The 19,879-nt window shown below is 35.8% G+C and overlaps 1 protein-coding gene across 1 annotated transcript in view; it reads right to left on the reverse strand.

The window, feature by feature from the left end:
• Positions 1–13,041, reverse strand: part of Roc2 (Regulator of cullins 2) — a 169,259-nt gene extending 156,218 nt beyond the window's left edge. Inside the window, exon 1 of the mRNA XM_089103613.1 lies at positions 12,806–13,041. Within this exon, the coding sequence (XP_088959739.1) occupies positions 12,806–13,007 (202 nt within the window). The 5' untranslated portion in view covers positions 13,008–13,041. The remainder of the gene's footprint in view (positions 1–12,805) is intronic.
• Positions 13,042–19,879: the final 6,838 nt, after the last annotated feature.

Raw genomic sequence — 19,879 nt, forward strand, 5'->3', positions numbered from 1 at the left:
TTTCCAAGCTAATGAGCCCTTTTTGAAGTTTCTACGACAACGCTTTCTATAGAAACCTTATATGCCCCAGGACATAAATTATACCCCTTGTCCATAGGGCTGTGGGGGGTTTGTCATCCTCAAAGACCTAATTTCCAGAACTTTCGACTACGTTGAACAAAATGGATATCTCAAAATTTTGATTGGATGTGTTTGGGGAAGTAGTCGGCGTGAGAGGGGGGTTAGTTGCCCTCCAATCACTTTCGACTATTGAAAACGGCACTAGCCCTTTCGATTTCCAATCAAATGAGCCCTTTTTAAGTTTCTACGACAACACTTTCAATAAAAACCTTTTATGCTTCCAGGGCAAAACTTACATCCCTTGCCCTGAGGGCTCTAGGGAGAGTGTCATCCTCAAAGACATAATATCCGGACCTTTCAACAACGTAAAACAAAATGGTTATCCCAAAATTTTGATTGAATGTGTTTGGGGAAATGATGGGTGTGAGAGAGGTGTTAGTTTTCCTTCAATCACTTTCGACTATTAGAAAGGGCACAACCCCTTTCGATTTTCAATCGAATGAGCCCTTTTCGCGGTTTCTACGACAACTCATTCGGTACGAAGTGCCCTAGTCTAAAAGAAACCAAAAATAAATAAATAATAATAATAATACAGTGTGCCCACATCGTTCTTTACTTAGGCAGTGCTATTGCGCTTTGTATCTTTGTATCTTTATTTATCTGACTTAGTTTAAGCCTGTCTTAGCATTGAAAATAATTCTCTGATTGATACAGGCAGATGAGACGAGAGTCATATTCATTTTTTAAATTTGAGAGTTAAATGTGTTTTTTTTTTTGGCATTTAAAACTTCCTAAGAAAAATTGTTTTGATAGTTCTTTTTACCTTCCTCTTCTCAGCAACTCATCTGGTAGCTTGTCTGGCCTTGCATCATACATTTGTTGTTGTTTTTTTCCTGTTAGATTTTAGGAAATGTTGATAATAAACATAAATTCTCAGAATTTCATAATTATTTTAAAATGTTTAAATTGCTTATTATGCAGAAACACAGAAATAGGCTTAGACAGACCAAGAGACAAAGCATCAAACAGTTCCTGGTTTTGAACTGTTAGACATTTTGTAACAATAAACTGGAAATAAAGAATATCCTGTTCCATAGTTCAGAGTATTTAATTAAAATACATGTTACAAATTTTATTTTTTTAAACGAGTCATTATTTTGATGCACAGAAATCAGCTGGCAAAAAAGGTATAAATCATTCAATAGTCGCTTCAAATACAATAATTGCTACTCTTTTGCAACTGTGTTCTAGCTCCCCCTCCTATTGCCTGAGCATCACAATAAATACTAAATAAAACTTTGGGCATTTTTTTTATTGACATTGTAAACCAAATGTATGTGTTACTGTGAGTGTCCAAAATTCGTGAATGGTGACATTCACTGGTGAATGTCCCCAATACCTTTTTTTCTTCTTAGATTTAGTCACCATTCCCAGTCAACTTTTCAGTTTAATACAAGGTTTAATGATGACAGATTAGGTTAGATTTGATTTGGATTCTAACCCATTTCTGATATTTATATAAAAGTTTAACCTAATCTAATCTAAATTAACATAACCTAACCTAACTTTAGCTTTTACCGTCATAGCTTCCATAAGACTGAAAAAGCTGACTCACAAAGCTATTTGAAATCAAGCAGAAAAAAAGTTTAGTGACTGTGGTTGACCCCTGTTCAATGCATTAATTTGCGACCTTTTTATTGATATTAAGAGCCTTGCTAACTATCTTTATTAATCTTTCAAGAGGTAAATTCTCGCTTCAAAAGCATGACATTAGATTTTTTACAATTTTCTCACCAGTTGCATAACAAGTGAAATACGTCAGCAGATGGCGGCTTACAACTTGATCTCTTAAAGAGGACCAAAAGCAAACTCTAATATGCAGCTCTTTTTTTCCTTCAGTTTTTGTCGTTTTGTCGTATTCAAGAACAAAGTAAGCTTCACCTATGTTCTTCATTAGATTCTGTTTACAGTGTGGATGAAGTGCATCAGTTATCAAGTACATAGCTTTGTTTGCACTCATCAACATCCCAGGTGATAGCTTACCAAAGAATATGGTTTCAAAGACATCGATGATTCCGTCACATGAAGCTGCAGACATAGAAGCTTGCAAGGCTTTGAGTACCCATATGATTTCTGCTTTGTATGCAGCATCTTTGTTACACATCAAAAGTTTTGATTTGTTACAATTTGATACATCTCAAAAGTTTTACTGCCATTGCTAGCTGATGGCTCTTCTCATTAGGACTGTTGCCTAGCAGATCCACACAATCGGAACTGCAGAAGATTGAGATGGATTGCAATCTTTTTTTTGTGCTTGTCCAACGAAGCAAGCTGATTCAAGGTGTAAAAGCCTTTGCAGAAGCTAAGATTACTCCTACGTGTTTTGGAGTAAAAAGAAAGCTCATCATCACCAATCCAACACCATTTGTTTATCTTTCTGCCACTCCTGTATTCTTTAGTTAACCAGGAGCGACAAAATTTGCGGTTGCCCATTGTCTTTCCTAAATACACTTGGAAGACCTGAAAGACAAGTAGGTTGAAATACAGCAGGAAAAAAATAAACGTTTTAGCCATCTGAATATTCCACTCATGATACTCTTCTCACTCAACCTGCTATTATTTTATTACATAACCTAAGGGAAAGAATATAAAATTTGTACCATCGGAATACAAGTAAAGTTAATTTGAACAAATTCATACTGGTATGGTTCAATTTATGAAGCTACAGGAAATTATCTATCCTTGAACGTTACAACAATATGACCAATCCATCCCACTCACCTTATAGGTCAATGTTCCTATCTATCCTTGAGCAGTACTACAATGTCACCCATCTATCCCACCCACAATATAGGCCAATTTTGTGTTGTTATAAGCTTCCTTTGTTTACAGCAGTTAAACAACACTTTGGCCACAGACAAAGTTCCCACTGTTTTGTTGCTTCTTTCTGAACTGTAGCAGTGTCACCATTAGACAAGTATAACCGGATTTGTGGAGAAGCTATCATAGGCAGCGCAATAGCGCTGCCTAAGTAGAGAACGATGTTGGCACAATGTATAATTTTTTATGTTTAGACCAGGGCATTTCGTATCGAAGGACTTGTCGTAGAAACTTCGAAATGGGCTCATTCTATTGGAAATTGAAGGGGCTAGTGCTCTTTTTAATAGTCAAAAGTGACTGGAGGGCAAATAACCCCCCTAACACGCTCACCATTTCTCCCAACACATCCAGTCAAAATTTTGAGATAGATTTTTTGTTCAACGTAGTCAAAAAGTCCAGAAATTTTGTATTCGAGTATGACAACCCCCTTACAGCCCTCAGGACAAGGGTCGTAAGTTATGCCCTGGAGGCATATAAGTCTTTTTATAGAAAGCGGTATCCTAGAAACTTCAAAAAGGACTCATTCAATTGGAAATTGAGAAGACTTGTGCCCTTTTTAATAGTCGACAGTGATTGGAGGGCAACTAACTCCCCTCCTACGCCCACCATTTCCCAATACACATCTAATCATAATTTTGATATAGCCATTTTATTCAACGTAATTTAAAGGTCCGGAAATTATGTCTTTGAAGATGACAACCCCCCCCCCTCATAGCTCTCAGGGCAAGGGTTGTAAGTTATGCCCTAGGGGCATATAGGTTTTATTATAGAAAGCATTGTCGTAGAAACTTCAAAAAGAGCTCATTCGATTGGAAGTTCAGAGGACTAGTGCCCTTCTTAATAGTCAAAAGTGATCGGAGAGCAAATGACCCCCCCCCTCCCTACCCATAATTTCCCCAAACCATTCAAATCAAAATTTTAGGATAGCTATTTTGTTCAACGTATTTAAAAGGTCCGGAAATTATATCTTTGAGGCTAACAAATCCCCCAAGCCCTCAGGGCAAGTGCTGTAAGCTATGCCCTTGGGGCATATACGTTCTTTATAGAAAGCGTGGTCATATAAAATTCGCAGGGGGCTCATTGGATTGGTAATCAGAAGATCTACTGTTCTTTTTAAGAGTCAAAGTTATCGGAAAAAAGCTACCCCCCCCCCCACACACACACACGTCCTATTGTCCCGAAATGCATCTAATAGAAATTTTGAGATAGCCATTTTATTCAAAATAGTCCATAGATAATATAACAAAGCCTTTTGGGTCGAAACAAATCCCAGAGCCTGGGGTCAAAGTTGGTAAGTTTTGCCCCGGAAGTATTTAAGGTTTCTATGAAAGAGATGGTTGTATAAACTGTGGAGAAGGGTCATTTGGTTAAAAATTGGAAGTTCTAGTTCCCTTTTAAGAGTCAAAAGTAATAGAGGACAGCTAGCACCCCCCCCCCCTCGACTACCCCCCTTCACCAAAGGAATCTGATTAAAATTGTTAGATAAATATTTTGCTCAAAATAGTCCAAAGAACTAAAATAATTACTCCAAAGAACTAAAACAATTACTCTAGGGTTGACACAATCCTCCAGTGCCCTGGGGATAGGGATGTAAGTCATGGCTTGGGGCCATCTGGGGTTTTCATGGAATGGGTGGTCGCAAAAACTTCAGATGGGGCTCATTTGATTTGAAATTAAAGTTATAGTAGGCCTACCCATTTTAAGAGTCAAAAGAGAATTGAGAGCAATCAGCCCCACCAAGCTCATCATTCCCCCAAAGACATCCAATCAAAATTTGGAGATATAAATTTTGCTCATTGAAGTTGAAGAGTCCAGAAATTATGTCTTTGAGGAAGACACCCCGCCCCCACAGCTCTCAGACAAAGGTTGTAAGTTATGCCCGGGGCATACAATGTTTTTATAGAAAAGATGGTTGTATATACTTCGGAGGGGACTCATTGGATTGGTAATCTTAATTTCTAGTGCCCATTTTAAGAGTCAAAGTGATAAGAACGCAGTTATCCTCCCCCTTCGCCTCAACACGTCATTTTTTCCCAAAATACACCGAATAAAAATTTTGATACAGTCATTTTATTAAAAATATTCCAAAGATCGTATAACAAGGCTTTTGGGGCTGAAACAAACCACCAGAGCCTAGGGACGAGGGTTTTAAGTTATGCCGTGGGGCTTTTAAGGTATTTATGGAAGGTATGGTTGTTTAACTTCAGAAGAGGCACATTTGATTGAAAATTGGAAGTTTTAATTCCTTTTTAAGCGTCAAAACTAATGAAGAGCATTTAGACCCCCCCCCGCCCCGGAAACCCCTCTTTTTACCAAACGCATCTGATTGGAATTATGAGATAGCGATTTTGTTCAAAATAGTCTAAAGAACACATAATAATGTCTCTAAGGCTGATACAACCACCCAGCGCCCTTGGGATAGTGTTGTAAGTTATGCCATGAGGGCATTAGAGGTTTTTATGGAATGGGCGGTCGTATAAAATTCAGATGGGTCTTATTTGATTTTAAATTGGAAGTTATAATGCCCTTTTTAAGAGTCAACGTGATTTAAGAGCCACCAGCCCCCCTCCACGCTCATCATTTCCCTTAACACCTCCAATCAAAATTTGGAGATAACAAATTTATTCATCGTGGTTGAAGGTTTCGGAATTTATGTATGTGAGGAAGACAACCCCCCCCCTAGAGCTTTCAGAGAAAGAGTTGTAAGTTATGCCTTGGGGGCATATAAGGTCCTTATAGAAAGGGTGGTCGTATAGGCGTTGGAGGGGACTCATTGGATTGGTAATCAGAAGTTCTAGTGCCCTTTTTAACAGTCAAATTTGTCAATGGGCAGCAACCCCCCCCCCCGCCACAAACACATAAACACGTCAGGTTTTCCCGAGATGTATCCAATAGATATTTTGAGACAGTCCTTTTATTCAAAATAGTCCAAATATCCTATAACAATGATTTTGAAGTTGATACAAACCACCAGATCCTGAGGGTGAGGGTTGTAAGTTATACCCCTGGGACTTTTAAGGTTCTTATGGAAGGGATGATTATATAAACTTTAGAGGTGCCTCATTTGGTCGAAACTGGAAGTTATAGCTTTCTTTTAGGTAAATACTGATTGAGGTCAAGTAGCCCCCCCCCACCCAACTACCCTTGTTTTCACCAATTGTATCTGATTCCTGAGGAAAGGGCTTTAAGTTATGCCCTGGAGGCATATATGGTTTATATGGAATGGGTGGTCGTATTAAATTTAGATGGGTCTCATTTGATTTTAAATTGGAAGTTATAGTGCCCTTTTTAAGAGTCAAAGTGATTTGAGAGACCCCCCCCCCTACGCCCTTCGTTCCCCATGACAAACATCCAAACAAAATTTCGAGATATAAATTTTTTTCAACACTGTTGAAAGGTTCAGTAATTATGTGTAGCAATAGTTGTAGTAGCATTAGTAGCAGTATGCAAATAGCACCTTTTTTCAACATCTCCTTCAACACATGATTAAATTTTTAACTGAATACCCTCAACCAGTCCTGAAGCGTTGCTGATACGTCCTCTTGACAACCTGTATGGGCATATTGTGTTTCGATTTATTTCAATACGGTTGTGATGTAACCGAGAATATTCGCCTTAAAACCCTTAGGTTTATTATTTGTAGTAGTAGCACCAGTGGTTATAGTAGTAGTAGTAGGATTACAGTTAATAGTTGTAATCTTAGCTTTAGTATTAGTAGTATCAGTAGCAGTAATAATAATACGAGCATAGCTGAACAGTCCAGTAACTATATCTCTAAGGTTATTGGCTTGGTCAGCCCCCCACAGTTATGTAATTTGCCCATTATACTTAAAAACTGAATGTTGCTTTAAAATTAAATTAAAACACACTGTTTATATGCAGGTTGCCAATAAGACATCTCAGCAATTTACCAAGAACAACTGAAGACATTAAGCTTACTCTTTTGGGGCTACTTCTATTACTATTTCTGCTCTCAAAATTTTACTAAATCAAAACAGTGTAAGTGTATCCAGGCTGTGAAAAAGCAGATGTAATTTTTTGGAATTGTATTAAGTTTTATCTATCAGGTCAACTAGAGGACGACTAAATTAAACACTACTACTTGCGTCATGATTTTCAAAAGGTTTATGTTGTTTTAAATTGCTAAATAAAAGTTTTTCCAGCATGTAGATAGCAGGCCAAACTATTAATTCTTAAACAAAAAAACGGAAAAATCCAAACTATTATTTTCTTTTTCCCTGAAAAAGACTATGCCAATATAAAACGAACAGAAATTAATTAAAAATAACTTTTTCCACAAAATAAGTTTTTCAAAAAAAAGAAATAACTCCATTAAACCAAAAATTAACAAAAATAGAATCAAATAATCTACCAAGCATACAATTACCACAAATCAGTATCAATAGATAAATGAAACCCAAAACGAACAGAAATTACAATAAATAATGGAGTCAAACTCAAAACAAGCAGAAATTAACATGAATAGGGTTCAAAACCCCTGCGCTTTCTAAAAGCAAGAATAAAATTTGCACTTTCCTAAAAAAAATCAAATAAACGTGCAATGTCAGTTTAATATACATATGCTGATATTTATTCCTTAAAATCTTAATCAATATTTGATTTCTTCGAGTTATAAAAGTGAAAACATTTAAAAGAATTTTTTCAGATAAGTGCAAATTTTTTTCTGGCTTTTAGAAAGCATAGGGGTTTTGAACCCTACTCACGTTAATTTCTGCTCGTTTTGAGTTTGACTCGGTTATTTATTGTAATTTCTGGGCGTTTTGAGTTTCACTGTAAGGGGGGGGGTCCTCTCATGGTGATGACTCCATGCCCAAACTCAGCCATGAGACCCGAGAACCCCTAAATAAGCCTCAATAGACGAAATGAACCAAGTGAGAGAGATATCTTGACAAAATCCTAATCATCGTTATAAAATATACAAGACAACACAGGTATAAGAAAAACTAAGATTTTATTATTAAAGAAGAGAACTTTTTAGTTAATAGTTATTTCATTATAAATCAAAATTCAATAATTATTATTCTTCACAATCAAAGATCAATTCTTGTTCATATCATTTCTAGAAGTAAAATTTATTATTATTAAAGGAAAGCAAGCATTATAACTAATATATTAAGACTAATATGTTCCTGCTTAAAAGAATTTAATAATAATATTAAAGAATGGGATATATACCCATTTACTAGGATTTTAACATGATAGATTTAAGAAAGATCAAGGAACACATTAGACTTACATTCTACATGCATACAAAAAGCTTGCGCAAAGTCAAAAACCCAACTGACTTCTATCATCAGCGTCACACTATAAAAAGATATGTTCCCCCTTTGTTTGTCAACAAACGTAGTTAAATTCCATCCTTCTAAGAAAGGGTTTGTATTGCAAAATAAGGAATTTATGTACAAAGATAAATTCATAGGGTTCAACATACCCTGAAAAGACATTGCCTTAACCCGGATTCATAGCAACTTGATATTAATTCTAAAATTAGAAGGACATTTCTTACATCACTTATTAATTGATGCTGTTTTGTGGTAGTTGTGGTAGATCATTTGATTCTATTTTTGTTACTTTTTGGTTTAATGGAGTTCTTTACTTGTTTTTGAAAAACTTATTTTGTGAAAAACTTTTTTTTAATTAATTTTATCTAAGAAGGGGCTTTAAAATATATTGTGCTTCAGTTTTCAAACATACCATGCTCCAAAATAGGGACTTTTGGGGCAATTTAAAGGACTTTCTACACAAGAAGGGACTTGGAAGGAACTTCAGCCGAAAAAGGGACTTAAGGACTTTTAGGGACTAATTCCGAGCCCTGCATCAATTTACTAGCATTGACTGTAAATAATAACGAAGAAACGAACCTAACCTAACCTATGGCTTACTCTATTTTTGTTTATAATAAAATTAACAAAGTGCACTGTATCCATGAGGAAAGGCAGGAGGGGGGGAGCAATATGCTTATGCTTTTAGGAATCAGGAAGTAAGCATTTATGATTGTTACAAGGTAGTTTTCAGAATTTGTGGTAGCCATTTTCTAATAAAGAACAAGGTGTCCCTTTAAGGGTCTCTTTTAGGGCTCAAAATAAACTTTGGAAAGGAAGCAATTAGTACATTTAGAAAGAGTATAAATAACAACTCTTTCAGCATGTTATACTTCAACCTAGCTAAGTAATAGAAAAAATGTTAAACGTATACAAGACTCTTTAACAGAAGAAGTGCCAAGGTGAATAAACTAGGCCTACTCAATGCCTTTTTTATGTTAATAATCATTTCACTCAAAAATGTAGCCATGTCCTCTCCTTATTATGTTTTAGAGTTAATTACTTGGCTAAAAAAAATATTAAAAAAAAAAAAAGGAGAGAGGGAAGAAGAATAGAACTGTCATCCTAGTCCAGCAATTGAGATAAATGAGCACTTGAACGAGGTCTTAACCTTACTCATCTATCCAATTACCTAAGACCAAACAGTATAACCAAACTGTCAACCAAATCAAAATGCCCAAATCCATGCAAAGTTGTCATTAATAAATGTAAGCCATTGTAAATTTACAAGCAAAAGCACCTTAAATCTAACAAAATATTTCTAAGTACTTACCTTTTCATTAGGGCTCATCAGAAGAAAACCGCCTGCCTAAATGGGTTTCGACACTTTACTTTCTTTACCTGGCATGGTGGAGTGTCTACCATAAGCTCTTTTATGGTATCCCTATGTTAGGTAAAACTTGTTAGGTGAAATACATGCATACTAGTATAATTATTCAATAAATACATATAAATAAGATTAGTTCTATCCTTATTGGAATCCCATGGGTCAATGAAACTTAAAAACAAATCTGGGACAATTAAAGACTCTATAGGCCAGACTTGAGTTATAAAACAGAGTGCTTTATTGGTTTCTGGAACCAAATATCAATCAATTCCTTCCAAGTCTTATATTCAACAGGCATTGTTTAAAAATAATCAAATCCAATCTCATTAAAGAGAATAATAAAGATTTATGTCCTTTGCTAGTTCCAAACTATAGTTTAAGGTAGACTATACAAATCATTTTCTTTAGATTAATATAAAAATGTAATTAATTATCAAACGAAGTATTCTTTAAGAAGCAGTTTTTGTAACACCATCTTTCCTGAAAGTCAAAAAATGATTTACCTAACAATATTTTGGGTCAGTTTCAAATATTGTATGGGTTTGTAAAAACAAAAAAATACTTCTTAAAAGAAATTTATTTTAATATTCAAACTATATTCAATGGGCTATTCCAAATAATCATACATATTCCATAATTTATTGAATTTAATTCCAAGTTAAAATGTCCTTTTGAATGGAAGTTAAGTATTTGTATAACTTGTAAACAGCATTATCTCATTACAAAAGAGTTAAGATAAATTGGAACACCATATAACTTAAAAATGGTTTAAAATGTGGACAACAATGAAAGAAAATTGAAAACATGATTAACAGAAACACAGTGCATATATTAAATTAAGAATTTTGGGAAATTTGGAGGAGTTTAAATTGTTGACATATGAATAAGTTGAACATATCATTCAATGCTTTTTCTGAGTAAAGTAGTCTTTTTACACAGAAATTCAAAATTCAAGCCCTTTGTGAACCCTCAAAGATTATAGCCTACCTTTTACTCTTATTTTTGGCTATATAAAAGTGTAAAAACAACAATTCTTACTTCCTTTTGTGGATTATATAAGTTTAGCAAAATGGAACAATAATCAAATGGTGAGTTTTTAACCATTATTTTACCCTTTTTTATAGTAAAAATAAGAGAAAAATGTATCATCTTCAAGTGTCCATAAAGGGCTTAAAGTTGAATTTCTGAGTAAACTACTACTACTGGTACTAACATCTCACTGCAGCACCAAGCCACCTGAGACCAACACAGCTATGCAGGCTCATCCTCCATCCCAATTTATTCAAAGCCTCCCATTTTACTCCTTCCCAGGAAGTTCCAATTTCCTTTAAATATTTCTTTATGACATCCCTCCCCTCCCCTAAACTGTGGATCACCTGCTTTCAATTTAGCACTAGACAGTTTTCCAAAAAAGGACAATCTTTGGCAATCTGTCATCCTTCATCCACAGAAACTGCCCTAGCCATCTCATCCTAGAGTATCTCTTGTTATAGCCCTAGAAAGCAGGATCAAACAACACTTTTTGTACAGCCTACTCTTTGAAATACAGTCAGTCAGTTGGGAACCCAGAACAATCCATAAGCAATTTCTTTGGAAAACATCAAGTAAATCTTCATCTGCTTTTTGGAGCACCCATGCTTCAGAGCCATATTTGACTACTGTAATCACTGTAGCTTCTAAAATCCTGATCAATAGTATGTTCACCTTATAAGTAATTTATCCTTCAAATTTTTTTTGTAGTGTTTTGGGAATAAATGTAGGGTTGGTCCCCTAAATAAGAAAACATGTTAAGAAAACAGTTCTTACTTCATAATATGCAGTATAATTCTAGTTAAGATATTTTGCAGGGGGAGAACCTTTATCTTCAGTTCTTTCCTAGTTGTACAATATTTTTAACAAAATTCTGAGAAATAAACATGAATTTGACTCCATTCTCCATTTTAAATTAATTTATATTTTTAGTTAGACCCCATCAATGGCATCTACCAAAAACATATTAATAGACAATTACTGATAATTTTGCTTAAGTAAGGTCAGGTTAAGCTAGATGACAGTTGGGTGTTTGTTTAAAATGATTTTCAAGACTTAGAGAATGGACAAATATATTGGTAAATATTTTTCTGTTTATATTATTGACCTACAAATAAAGCAAATATACCACTCAATGCACTTTTTAATGATCTTTACAAATATAATAATTGCTCCTATTGCAAAATCAAATTTAAGACCTTTTTGAACCCTTCAAAATGACTAAAAAATTTCTAGTTTTTGGGTATAAAAAAGCTTAAACCATGGATTTTAAACTTAATGTTTGATTACAAATCTATTTTCTAAAATTATATAGTCCACCAACATTGATTTATCACAATTAAGCTAAATAAAACATTCAAGACAACTTCTCCATTTTTCTGTTGACTTTGATATTTTCTCCAATTTCACCATTTTTCTGTTGGTTTCTTCTGTTGACTTTGATATTTTTTACATATAGGTGAAATGGAAGTTTTTAAGCAGCCTGACAGAACAAGAAGAAAACATGGAGGATTTGTGTTGAATTTTTTTTTATCAGCTTAATCTTGACAAATCAATGTTTGTGAATTATACAACTTTTACAAAATGGATTTATAATGAAAAAGTAAGTTTTAAACAAATGTTATACCACATTTTTAACTCCAAAAAATAAAGAATGAAATTATCATTTTCAAGGATCCTAAAAAGGCTTAAAATTGACTTTGAAAGAAAAGCAATTATTAGGCCTATATAAAGAAAGAGCATAAGAAATGGCATCTAGTGATGTGTTCCCTTTATTTCTAGGTCAATAATTGAAGCAACCAAATACCTAAATATTTAAAAATGTGATAGAAAAACTGGAAAAACAAGGAGAGAAGTGAGGATAAAGGTTTTCCCCCTGTGAAATATGTTAACTAGGATTATTCTGCATATTGTGAAGTAAGAATTGTTTTCTTAACATGGTTCTTTATGTAGAGGACAAACCCTACATTTATTCTGTTTTATTTTGATTTTGTTTAGTAATGTTTCAGGGTTATATCTAGGACCATTAAGGAGGAAGGGGCATTAACAAAGTAGGCTATTGGATAAGCATATGGCATTTAAAAAGTATAAATATCTAATCAGGCAGTACTACTCTTCTATTTTTAAAGTATTTGTGAAATTTATTAGCCAATAACTTAGGACTTACCCATAACTTGTACTCTACAAATTGCACATGTGTCACATTCAACATCCCAGGACCACATAGCAACAGCATTCCATTTTTTTAGAGAAAACATCTTCCCAGCTTTATTTATTTCTGTTCCAGCAATATTATCGTTTTTATCAAGATGAGATGATACTAAATTCTCCTTTTCACAAGGATTACTTGAGGACTGGAACCGTTCCATGTTTTTAAATTTTGAAATTGCTGCTATTACATACATAGACGCCAACGTGTTAGTAAAGCATCCTGTGTCTTCACTCCTTTACTCAAGATCCCGTCTGCAAGAATACCCTCTAAGAATCCTTTTATACTCAACAAAGCAGTGGCGGATCCAGGGGGCGATGAGGGCACGTAACCCCTAACGTAGTCTAAAGTGGTGTAATTTACTTAATTAACGCAAGTGTGCGTTAATTAATCTTGCTCCTAACGCAAGTTTATCGGATCAACCTATTTTGCGCCCCCCTCCCTAAAAAAAATCCTGGATCCGGCGCTGCAACAAAGACCACTAACTCTCCCCTGCTCTACAACGTATTTATTGTAAAATTATAATACGTAAAAAGTTGTGTGGAATTTTGATACAATCACAATTTGTTTATATTGATTTAATATTTCAATTGAAAAAATTAAAATAAAATATTTATATGAAATACAAATAAAAATATTATAATCTTTCATCAAATTAGATTCTGGTCAAAGACGCTCCTCTTTTATTACTGCTATATTTATTTTCTAGCTCAAGTCCATTCGCGAAACCGCAAGTTTATGTCCGTTGTTTAATGGATATTTCACGTATTCAGCCATAAGCAAATTAGCATTGATGAGAGGCTCAGGGATAGTCTGAGCCTGGTTAGATTCCGGATACATCTACTTATACATTCTTCTAGCTGGACTTCTATGTGCAAAATTTGTCTCATGTTTTAGAGAAAACCTTTAGATAAGATAAGATAGATATTTATTGGCAAAAAGACTATCACAAACCCTAGTGAGCCAAATTTGTATTTCTTAGTAAAAAAAAATACAATAACAAAATATAGTTACCACCGTAACAAAACACAACAGGTAACAGTCAGAAAATAAAAACGCCTGGTGGAGGCAGGACACCCCCTCAATGTTTAATTAATCGTCTTAAGTACAGATACCAATGCATAACTTTGCAGTAAAAGCTTCACAACTGGGGGAGGGAGGACGCCTCACTCTAAGTCTTAGCCAGTAGATAAAAAAAAATAGAGTTAGTGAAATAGTGGTGTTAAGTGGTATTATTTTACGAACTGAATTTTAGTATTAGGGTAATTGGGCTGATGGAAATACGTGACGTAAAATTTATTATAGAAGGTCAGTTTGAACCGGAAAAAAAAAATTCTTATTTTCGTATGGTATACCAGACAATTACATTAAAGTGATTAGTGGTATATACGAGAATAATAGCTCTGCGGTTAAGGTAGGAAATGAGTTTAGCAGCTGATTTCGTATTAAATCAGGAGTTAAGCATGTTTGTGCTCTATCCCTCTTTATAAAGATTATTTTGATGGACTTTGCCTTAAGGAGCACAGGAAAGGCAATGGGAGACCAAGAAATCCAATGGGGAGGGAAAATTTTCCTGGACTTAGATTATGTCGGAGATTTAAGCATCCTAGCTGAACGTGTAAACAAAAGAAATGAATTTTTAGAGGTATGGCGAGTTCAGAGTGCTAGAATAGGTTGAAAATTAATGGTATGAAGACTATGTCACTACGGCTAGGAATATCTGAACAAGAAAATGTGACTATGGGTAACGAAAAGATAAATCAGGTAAACAGCTTCACTTACCTTGGCAGTATTATAAGTAAAGACCTTAGGAACAGTGAAGATGTTGAAAGAAGAATATCCAGGGCTCAGGGTGTTTTTTCACAGTTAAAAACGGTTTGGAAGAATAAGAAGATAAGTCTGCACACCTGGATTATAATATTGGAAGCTAAAGTAATGACAGTGGTCAAGTATGGCTCTGAAGCATGGTCGTTCCGAAAAGCAGATGAAAATTTGCTAGATGTCTTCCAGGGAAATTGCCTACGAATTGTTCTGGGGATCTGGCTGACTGACCGTATTTCAAACAGTCGACCGTACGAAAAGTGCAGTTCAATCCCGCTATTTAGGGCTACAACGAGAGAAAGGTTGAGATGGCTAGGGCCTGTTCTGTGGATGATGGATGATGTATTGCATAAGATTTTCCTTTTTGGCCAACCGTCTAGGGCTAAACGGAAAGCAGTTCATCCACGTTTGGGTGGGAGGATGTCATAAAGAAATATTTAAAGAAAATGGGAACTTCCATGGAGGGTGCAAAGAGAGGGCATCGAATAGATTGGGATGAAGGAGGAACATGCGTGGCTGTGTAGGCGTCAGTTGGCTTGGTGCCACAGTGAGTTGTTTTTAGTGCAGTAAATACAAGCTGTGGGCTGATAGACTTACTATACCTTAATTTATACAAGGTCTACCCTTAGTCTTATCAGCCCGTAATAATTGCTCCGTTTTGTGCTTTCATGTCGAACTTTCTCTGTGGCTATGATACGAGTAGTGCCGGCAATCTTTCATGTAGTTTCATCGGTATCAGCATCGTTTACAAGAAAACTCTTATTTTTACAATGAATAAGGGAGGGTCTTCGTATGATGGTGAAAAAATGTTTAAAACTGCGCTTGGGCTTGATTATAGATTTATAAGTTAAAGAAAGGTCACACTGAATTGCTTATTTCAGTACGGTTAAAAAAAAAAAAGGATACTTACTAATGTCTCTGTCTAAGCAGTCTATTACACTAGCTGTTTTCTTTCATGATGAATTGATTTGTAAGTTAGGTCCTAGACGTTCGTGTACCATGCCCTCTCGCCTCATAATGATGCAGGGAGGTTTAGCACCCAAGATAGGTTCTCCAGGGTACTCAGATGCTGAATAATTATTCTTTCGGTGCAAAACGTTCATGCACCATGCTTAGAGGTGGCTATTGTTCAGGTACCCTAAAAAACTATAGACTTGTATAACCTCGTATGGGTGGTAAAAATAAATGTATAGGTAGTTAAATCAATTAGGATCACACGGTGTTTTGGATATCAGGCCAAAAGAAGAGCTAACCTTAATCGACACAAATGAAAACGGTATCACAATCTCTCACAGATAAGTTTCTTCTAAAATATAACCTTCAAATATTTGCAACAGCAGAAGTTAAGTCAATAATCTAAGTATACTCACAGAAGCTGCATCATAGTCTGTCCCAGAGCTTTTTTCTTTTGTGAGATGCTCTTTGGGGTCTAGGGGTCAACTCAAGGGGTCTAGAATGTCTGTCACTGAATGCCTAACAAAAACTAAACATGAGTTATTCGCATACGCAAAAACTGAATTTGGACTGAAAAATGTCTGGACCACTGATGGAAATGTTATGGTTAAAACCGGATCCACAAGTGCCCATAAAGTGTCAAATAAGGATGAGATTATCATTTTGAAAAGATATTTTGATGCTTCGAGCGGGGGTATTTAAAACTAAGAAAGTGTATTGATAATAGTATTCATGGATGTAATTAATTTGTAACATTGTTGCTTTTCTACCTTAGTGTTATCATTTCTTTTTCTCTTTCTACTTCTCTTTCTCATTTATTTTTCTCTTTCTACTTCTTAGGCTGCTTATACTTTTCCTGCTCCATTTCCTGCTTATGTCTCTCTTCTTGTTTTGATCGACGGTCGGAATTTCTCAGATTCAAAAAAAAGGGGGGGAGAAGGAACAGAGATTTTTTTCACATGAGGGTTGCCCGTTTTTATCTAAGTCATCATCAGCACACATCATCACGAAATACTACAAACACCGGAACACTCCTGTTATTACTATTTTCCTCCACTATCATTATTTAGTCTAATTGATGAAAATAAAAAACATCGTTCATCTCGACGATGAATGATTTTTCATTCTTAACTGAACAGTCCCTGCTAGAAACCGCATTTTTTAATATGCCAGGATGCGATGACGAGTCAGCTACTGTTCCCGTGATAGACAGGGTAAATGCCTCGTCCTGCTCATATGCAACACCCCAAGAATATCTTAATGAAATACTTCCTACAATTTCTACTAATGATAAATTTAATCTTTTCTGATATAATGTTCAAGGAATTAAACACAAATGGGGTGATATTCTTACATTCACTGCTGAAAAGAAAAATCCTTTTAGTTTAATTGGTTTAACCAAAACTTGGCTGTATTCTCAAGATGACATGTCGCCATACTGTTTGCCCAGTTTTGAAGCCATAAATCTTCCACGGCACGTAACAAAGTGCTCCGGTGGCATTACATTATTTTTTAAATGATTCTATCTCTTACAAGCGCCACGATGACTTGGAATCAATTTTTAATGGTGTGATCGAACGTCGTCGATCTGTCTACTCAATATTCATTGAAATTCTTGGAAAGTCATCTCCAGTAGATTTCGTGTGTCTTTTGTATAAGCCACCTCCATTTCCAAGTGACATTTTCTGTTCGCAAGTTGAGCAGCTTATGTCAGAGATTAATGAATGTGGTCGGGGTAAAAATACATGTCTTATAGGTGACTTTAACATCAACTTGCTGACGACTGGCGGTGACTCCAACTCGCGTTCGTTCCTTGGTACAACTGTATCATCTGGTCTTCTCCCCACTGTATTCTTTCCCACACGGTATTGTACAGCTAGAAATACTGCAACACTGATTGACAATATAGTCCTTTCCTTTAATCCTCACGCATCTTTTACCTTGCATATTAAAACATCTGATGTTTCCGACCACCACCCTGTCATTACAATGGTGCCAACAAGGGCAGGCCGGTCCACTAAGTCAGCGTCTAATCGTGTTTTTACGTATCGAAGTTTTTCCAAAAAAAACATTGATTACTTCACTGAAACCCTGAAATCAAATGATTGGTCTGCTGTAACTCATGCGTCTTCGGCAGATATGGCAGCAAATGCACTCACGAGCCGGCTTAAACAGTTAACTGAACGGTATTTTCCTCTGCGAACAAGTCGGATCAAAATTGTTCCCAAACCTCCTTAGATGACGTAAGGTCTCGTTCAGTCTACCGAACACAGAAATCGACTGTACCTGAAAGCTTGTAAATCTACAACTCCTGAAGCGAGAGAGACATACAAAAAGTACAGAAATACATTAAACGGATTAATACGTAATGCAAAAAGGCGGTGTTATACGGAAAGAATAAATGAATGCAAGAGTAACTTGTGAAAAGTATGGGAGGTTGTTAATGAAACAATTTGTCGAAAAAGGAAGAGGGTGGCTATACCTAAAGAAATAATAAATATATGTGGTGAGACATGTATGTCACAAGTGAATCTTGTGCTGATGCTTTTAATCAATTTTTCGTTAATCAGACATCTATACATACTTCTGGCCCATCTCCTGAACAAACCCACAGTAGAACAATATCAGGTCTTTTTCTAGCACCATGTACGAAAGAGGAATTACTAGTGCTTATCAGTAAGCTGCCTAATGGCAAACCCCAAGACACCTTTGGGCTGTGCAACTATATCTTGAAGAAGGCCTCTGCAGGTCTTGTAGCTCCACATACACACTTGGTCAACCTTTCACTAGCAACCGGAGTTTATCCTAATGTGTTTAAAACTGCCCAAGTCCTTCCCCTCTACAAAAAAGGAAACAAGAGTCTTATCTCTAAATATCGGCCCATATCAATTCTAACGGTTACATCAAAAGTTCTAGAGCGAGTGGATTATAACAGAGTATATAGACTCCTCGATCTCAAGCAGCTACTCTCTCTCCGTCAATACGTGTTTCGGCGTTATCATTCAACTTTGCATGCCTTAGTTGATTCAGTTGAATACATATTAAATAGCCAGGATGCTGGAGAAAAGGTAATAGGGATTTTTCTGGATTTCACTAAAGTTTTCGACACGGTATGCCATTCAATTCTCCTCACAATATTTCATTCATTTAGAATATATGGTGTTGCTCCCGAGTGGTTTTCGTCGTACCTGACGGATCGTAAGCAGTGTGTAATTGTGGAGGATAGTGTGTCGCCAGAATTACCGGTACTATTCGCTGATGACTCAAATTTCTTCATTGCTGCTGAATCATCCGAGTCTGCTGCAAAAAAGGCCCAAAAAACTCTTGATAAAATATCTGACTGGTGTTTTCGTAACAAAATACAGGTAAATGCTACAAAAAGCTGCATCAAAGTCTTCACTTCTGCTCCTTCAAACTCCTCATTGTCTCACAATGTCGCACTGTCAATCAATGGAAATCCCATTCCTCAGACCACAGTCAAAAAGTTCCTTGGCGTATTTGTAGATTCCTCTCTTTCGTTCATACATCACATATCCTAGCTGTCTTCAACAGTCTCACCGCAAACATCAATGTTACATAGAGCTAGCCTGCTTCTAAGTGCTGACATGATGAAAATGCTTTATAATGCTTTTGTCTTCCCCTACTTGAACTACTGCTGTTTCGTCTGGGGCAATACATTCAAATCTCATCTAAAATCATTAAAGAGATCACAAAACCGTGCAGTCAAGGCCACATATTGCCTCCCCAGGCTATACCCCTCAACAGACCTATACAGAGACACTGGAATAATAGATATAACAGAGATAGTCAACGTTAGTAATCAGCGTTTAGCACACTTGGCAATATCGAATAGAATTCCTCAAGGTCTTTCCAGGTACTTCGAACTTTGTAGCACAATTCATCGAGGAAGAGCTCTCGGCTGCAACAAGTACAATTTTATGCTACCGAGGAGAAGGCTTACAAGGTCTGAACACTCCAGTTTATAAAAGTATTTCTGTGTGGAACTCAATAAATGAATCTGTTAAATCCATAAAATCATATGGCACACTCCAAAAACAATACCTCTCTTACACAGCATTTAATACTGCATTAGTTAATGTCTCAATTTTTGGTTCGTATCTTATCCTCTCACTCTCCTTCTTTGACTCCACCTCGTCTCAATTCTTTCCTTTCTAATTCTTTATCCCTCTCTTATGTAATCAGCTCTTCTCTTTTCATTTCGTAGTGTGATATAAATTTGTTCACCAATATCGGGTG

This window comes from Artemia sp. Qi Xiang Cuo, chromosome 17 (assembly GCF_049724085.1).
Source record: "Artemia sp. Qi Xiang Cuo chromosome 17, ASM4972408v1, whole genome shotgun sequence".
Taxonomy (NCBI): Eukaryota; Metazoa; Arthropoda; class Branchiopoda; order Anostraca; family Artemiidae; genus Artemia; species Artemia sp. Qi Xiang Cuo.